The sequence below is a fragment of the Blennius ocellaris genome (genome assembly GCF_963422515.1).
Source record: "Blennius ocellaris genome assembly, chromosome: 4".
NCBI lineage: Eukaryota > Metazoa > Chordata > Actinopteri > Blenniiformes > Blenniidae > Blennius > Blennius ocellaris.
The window spans coordinates 779,525-785,059 of NC_137653.1; the positions used below are offsets into that span (position 1 = coordinate 779,525).

At 49.3% G+C, this 5,535-nt stretch overlaps 1 protein-coding gene across 2 annotated transcripts in view; it reads left to right on the forward strand.

The window, feature by feature from the left end:
- Positions 1–727: 727 nt before the first annotated feature.
- The window catches only part of dennd6a (DENN/MADD domain containing 6A), a 342,604-nt gene continuing 337,796 nt past the window's right edge, over positions 728–5,535 (forward strand). For both annotated transcript variants that reach the window (XR_013936594.1, XM_080494988.1), the window contains exons 1-6: positions 728–1,050; positions 1,910–1,948; positions 2,476–2,518; positions 4,695–4,807; positions 4,894–4,974; positions 5,533–5,535. The exon at positions 5,533–5,535 is cut by the window's right edge and continues 103 nt beyond it. Coding sequence is in view for 1 of the 2 variants with exons in the window: in XM_080494988.1 (XP_080351114.1) it covers positions 817–1,050; positions 1,910–1,948; positions 2,476–2,518; positions 4,695–4,807; positions 4,894–4,974; positions 5,533–5,535 (513 nt within the window). In the remaining variant the exon portion in view is untranslated. The remainder of the gene's footprint in view (positions 1,051–1,909; positions 1,949–2,475; positions 2,519–4,694; positions 4,808–4,893; positions 4,975–5,532) is intronic.

The following is a 5,535-nucleotide window of genomic DNA, read 5'->3' on the forward strand; positions in this document are numbered from 1 at the left end:
ACTTTGATGAGAAAGACTTTATATTGTTAATAGAGGCTACAGAGTTTCACATTTTAACATTTTCGGGTGGTGGTGTGACTCCAGATGTTTCCAAAGACAAAAGTGTGTCTTGGCTCAAAAAAGGTTGAAAAACACTGATCTACTCAGCTTCGACTTGAGTTTTCGGTTTGTGTGTAGGAAACGTTTCTGTGCCTATTGGCCTCGTGGCCCAACATGCTCACTACTTCATTTCTTCCTCCTCCAACATCAGATTATAGAGCATCTTCCTCCTCTTGCTGATGGAGCTGCAGCAACATAGTACTGACAGCTAAACTAAAGCCAGTGTTGCTATAATCCCAATTTAACTGAGGCAGAGTTTGGCCATTTTCAGAACTTTTCATGAACAATCAAGTAAAGTACAATTGCTTTGCAATGTGCTGTACTTGATTTCAGACTTAGTCCTGAAAACATAAATTATTTTGAATGAAGCGGCTAATTGTTGTGGATTCCAAAGACGAATCTCTCGCTTTACTTCACGATTTGAGTGTTACAATATTTAAAAAAAAGCACAACACATAGTTATATTTGGAAAACTTTCTTGTTTTCAACGACATTTTTTCCCGCTGGCACCTGAACGCATCTCGATCCTACGTGATGACGTCGCCAGAGTTCCACGTTACGTGCTCGCGCTCTGATGCTACATGCTAGCTGCGGCTGCGCTCCGTGCTGCTGGCGCCTCACCTGCGGGGGAAACTGTCCACAAACACCCGCCGACTCAGCGACGCAGCCCGCCGCCCCTCTCCGGAACGCCCGAGTGTCCGCGTCGGGCCCGCAGCCATGGCTCTGCAAGGCCCGGAGGAGCTGGGGGAGCAGGTGGAGGAGCCGGAGGACCTGGACGACCAGGACGCGAGTAGCATCTCCCCGGCCGAGGAGATCACTCTGCCCGCGGGGCCCGGGGGCGACGACGAGGAGCCGGAGGAGCCCCTGCTGCTGCCGTGGGACCGCTTCTCCGCCTGGCTGCACTGCATCTGTGTGGTGGGCTTCGACCTGGAGCTGGGCCAGGCCGTGGAGGTGAGGGGTTCGCCGGGGAGGAGAGGGGAGGGGGTCGGGCTAGCGGGCGCTCCGGGATGAGACTACTTCCCGGACGGGAGTCGTTATAAACAGCTGTTCTGACTTGTGTCTGGGGAGGTTTTCTCCTCTTCCTCGGCCCAGAATGGCCGCACGTTCACTGATAAACCCCTCCGGGGTGGTGGGATCGGATAAAACTGCTTGAGAACCTTAACTGCTGACCGGCATCACACCTGTTGTCACCTGCTTTACCTGCAGACAGAGACACTCCGGTGTCAGTGACGTCAGCCTGCTGAGCAACAAGTAGAACTGCAGTTTTACTACTTTACCTTTAAAAACGATAAACACTGCAGCAGGCTGGTTTACACACGTCGTGGATCCTCAGCCTTCTACTCAGGACACACACCTTCTACACTAGTCAACTGGTGTTTTCTCAACAGTTACCATTTCACTAAACTCCTGTTTACCCTATTGACCCTGAACTGACTCCGTCTTAACGTCACGTTATTTAAAGCCAGAGTTTTTCAACCACTGGTGTTTCCCCCAGATCTCGTCAGGTGAGCTGTGGGAAATTATCACATTTCACATTTTTTCAAAGTGTGTCTTGACTCATGAAGGTTGGAAAAACCCCGATTTAAGATATTTTATGTTTCTGCTCATGAGTCTGTTTCTCTAAGAACAATTTGACTTAACGGACTTTTATCTCCAGAGGAAATTCAGGAATCAAATAAAACGTTTCCCTTATTTCGTCTTCATGAAGTCAGAAAAAGTTAGATACTTTCTACCGTTGAAGTTTTTTTCTCACAAGCGTCTCTAACGCTTGTGTTTATTCACCGGTGTTGGTTTTCCTTCTGTGTTGCAGGTTATTTACCCTCACCATTCCAAGCTGTCGGAGAAAGAGGTGAGTCACAGACCGACCGGGGGAAATACTTGAGTACTTGAGTACTCCAGTACTCGAGTACTTGAGAAGTTCAGGTCAGAGTTTGGACACCATCTTGTTTACTGAGGTCTCGTTGTGGATCAAAGCAGCCGTTCTGTGTTTTAAAGCGAAAACGTGAAACGCTCGTTGCAGTTTGGGCGACGGTTTCCACGGCAACGGCGCTCGGAGCCACTGCAAACACAGCTTTTGAACGTATTGGGAACTCTGCAACCCCGTTTCCATGGAGACGGCGTGACACACTGCTACTGCGCATGAACTCGTTGTTCTGCACATGCTCAGTAGAGCCAATCGGAACGCTATGTTTTTCTTTGTAGTAGAACCTGTGTGTCTTTGCTTGGATTAGAGGGCGTGTTTGTCCTGGGTTTAGACTGACAGGCTCTGCAAACTAGACTTTCACTGCCCGAGTGAGAACGGCCGTCCGGCCCGGTTGTTCCAAACACCACAGAAGAAGAAGACGACTTCAACATCCATGTTCTCTTCTTTTCCAGAAAACCAGCATCTGCTACCTTTCCTTCCCCGACTCCAACTCAGGTGAGTTCCTGTGTGTGTGTGTGTGTGTGTGTGTGTGTGTGTGTGTGTGTGTGTGTGTGTGTGTGTGTGTGTGTGTGTGTGTGTGTGTGTGTGTGTGTGTGTGTGTGTGTGTGTGTGTGTGTGTGTGTGTGTGTGTGTGTGTGTGTGTGTGTGTGTGTGTGTGTCAGCAGCCTCTAGCGATGATGCTCATTCCTACAAGTCTCAGCTTGTGGGACTAGATCTACACGCTGCAGAGGCTCCGCCTCCTCCGGTCCGTGTTCCAGTGCCTGGTTTTCTCCAGCCGTCGGCTTAAGAACCTGGATGAGACTCACTCTGCTCTTCTCATGTCTGCGCTTGTCCTCTTCCTGTTTGTCCTCTTCCCGTTTGTCCTCTTCCCGCTTGTCCTCTTCCAGTTTGTCCTCTTCCTGTTTGTCCTCTTCCCGTTTGTCCTCTTCCCGTTTGTCCTCTTCCAGTTTGTCCTCTTCCCGTTTGTCCTCTTCCCGTTTGTCCTCTTCCCGTTTGTCCTCTTCCTGTTTGTCCTCTTCCCATTTGTCCTCTTCTTGTTTGTCCTCTTCCCATTTGTCCTCTTCTTGTTTGTCCTCTTCTTGTTTGTCCTCTTCCCGTTTGTCCTCTTCCCATTTGTCCTCTTCCCGTTTGTCCTCTTCCCATTTGTCCTCTTCCCGTTTGTCCTCTTCCCGTTTGTCCTCTTCCCGTTTGTCCTCTTCTTGTTTGTCCTCTTCCCGTTTGTCCTCTTCCAGTTTGTCCTCTTCCAGTTTGTCCTCTTCCCGCTTGTCCTCTTCCAGTTTGTCCTCTTCCCGTTTGTCCTCTTCTTGTTTGTCCTCTTCCTGTTTGTCCTCTTCCCATTTGTCCTCTTCTTGTTTGTCCTCTTCCCATTTGTCCTCTTCCCATTTGTCCTCTTCCTGTTTGTCCTCTTCCCATTTGTCCTCTTCCTGCTTGTCCTCTTCTTGTTTGTCCTCTTCCTGTTTGTCCTCTTCCCATTTGTCCTCTTCCCATTTGTCCTCTTCTTGTTTGTCCTCTTCTTGTTTGTCCTCTTCCCGTTTGTCCTCTTCCCGTTTGTCCTCTTCTTGTTTGTCCTCTTCCCGTTTGTCCTCTTCCCGTTTGTCCTCTTCCCGTTTGTCCTCTTCCCGTTTGTCCTCTTCCCATTTGTCCTCTTCCTGTTTGTCCTCTTCCCGTTTGTCCTCTTCCCGTTTGTCCTCTTCTTGTTTGTCCTCTTCCCGTTTGTCCTCTTCTTGTTTGTCCTCTTCCCGTTTGTCCTCTTCCCGTTTGTCCTCTTCCCGTTTGTCCTCTTCCCGTTTGTCCTCTTCCCGTTTGTCCTCTTCCCGTTTGTCCTCTTCCCATTTGTCCTCTTCCCGTTTGTCCTCTTCCCGTTTGTCCTCTTCCCGCTTGTCCTCTTCTTGTTTGTCCTCTTCCTGTTTGTCCTCTTCCCGTTTGTCCTCTTCCCATTTGTCCTCTTCTTGTTTGTCCTCTTCCCGTTTGTCCTCTTCCTGTCAGGTTACGTCGTTGTGAATAAAACTTCATGTTTCTCTGGGCTCAGGAAAGATTCTGTAAGCGTCACGACTTAGAGCTATGAACTTAGAAATGTGAGACAGTAGAACCTAGAGCTGTGAACTTAGAGCTGTGTGACAGTAGAACTTTGAGTTGTGAACTTAGAGCAGTGTAACAGTAGAACTTTGAGTTGTGACGGTAGACCCTATGGTTGTGACGGTAGACCCTATGGATGTGACGGTAGACCCTAGAGCTGTGACGGTAGACCCTAGAGCTGTGACGGTAGACCCTAGAGCTGTGACGGTAGAACCTAGAGCTGTGACGGTAGAACCTAGAGCTGTGACGGTAGAACCTAGAGCTGTGACGGTAGACCCTAGAGTTGTGACGGTAGACCCTAGAGTTGTGACGGTAGAACCTAGAGCTGTGACGGTAGACCCTAGAGTTGTGACGGTAGAACCTAGAGCTGTGACGGTAGACCCTAGAGCTGTGACGGTAGAACCTAGAGCTGTGACGGTAGACCGTGGCCTGCTGCCACAATATGGAGGCAGAAACACTTTTGTGATGTCGTTTCTCCATCAGCCTTTGACAAACGAGGCTACGCGGAGATGAACTTCTACACACGCGGGGGATATTTTGTTGATGCAGCGTTTCCATGGTGACAAACTGCCGTCGTTATTGTTGTTGGTTTCAGGTTGCCTTGGCGACACACAGTTCTGCTTCCGCTTCCGGCAGGGATCCAACAGGAAGTCGTCCCTCGGCTGCTTCTTGGAGACGACCGACCGAGACGCTCCGCCCTGTCTGAAGGTACACACACACACACACACACACACACACACACACACACACACACACACACTCGAGACACTGACGGTGAAGTGTGTGTCCTGCAGAGAGAACAAGGACATTACTACGGTTACGTGTACTTCCGTCAGGTCCGAGACAAGTCTCTGAAGAGAGGATACTTCCAGAAGGTCGGTACTGTTGTGATCAATATTCTCCTTTATTGTTTACTTCCTGAGAAAAAGTATTGTCACTCGTTTATCTTGTAAACTACATACCCTGAAGAAATCCAAAAGATGGGAGCATTGTTTTCGTTTCTATAGTGAAATACGTTTCAACACTGGGAGTGTTTGTGCACAAGAATAATGGAAATACAAACGTTGATTCAATTCGTGTGTCAAGAAAAGAATAAATGAGTTAAAAGATAAAAATGCTTCTTTTCCGGCTTCCTGAGACGATCCCATGAACATGGACTGCAGTGAATTAATGTGAAGGTGACAGGATGTGAGCTTCAGGTGGCCGTCGCCTGTCAATCAACCGGCCCTGGAGCCGATTGGTTGATGGGAAAGGGGGCGGGGCCACAGTGAGAGTTGCTGATTAAAACTCTACATTTGGTTTAATAGAAGTTTTTGGGACGAGTGACTGTTTTTATTGTGTTTTGTTGTGGATGACGTGTCTGTGGGCGGAGTCTCGTGATAACTCCTCCCCCCCCCCCCCCCCCCCCCCCCCCCCTCTCCCCCCCCCCACAGTCT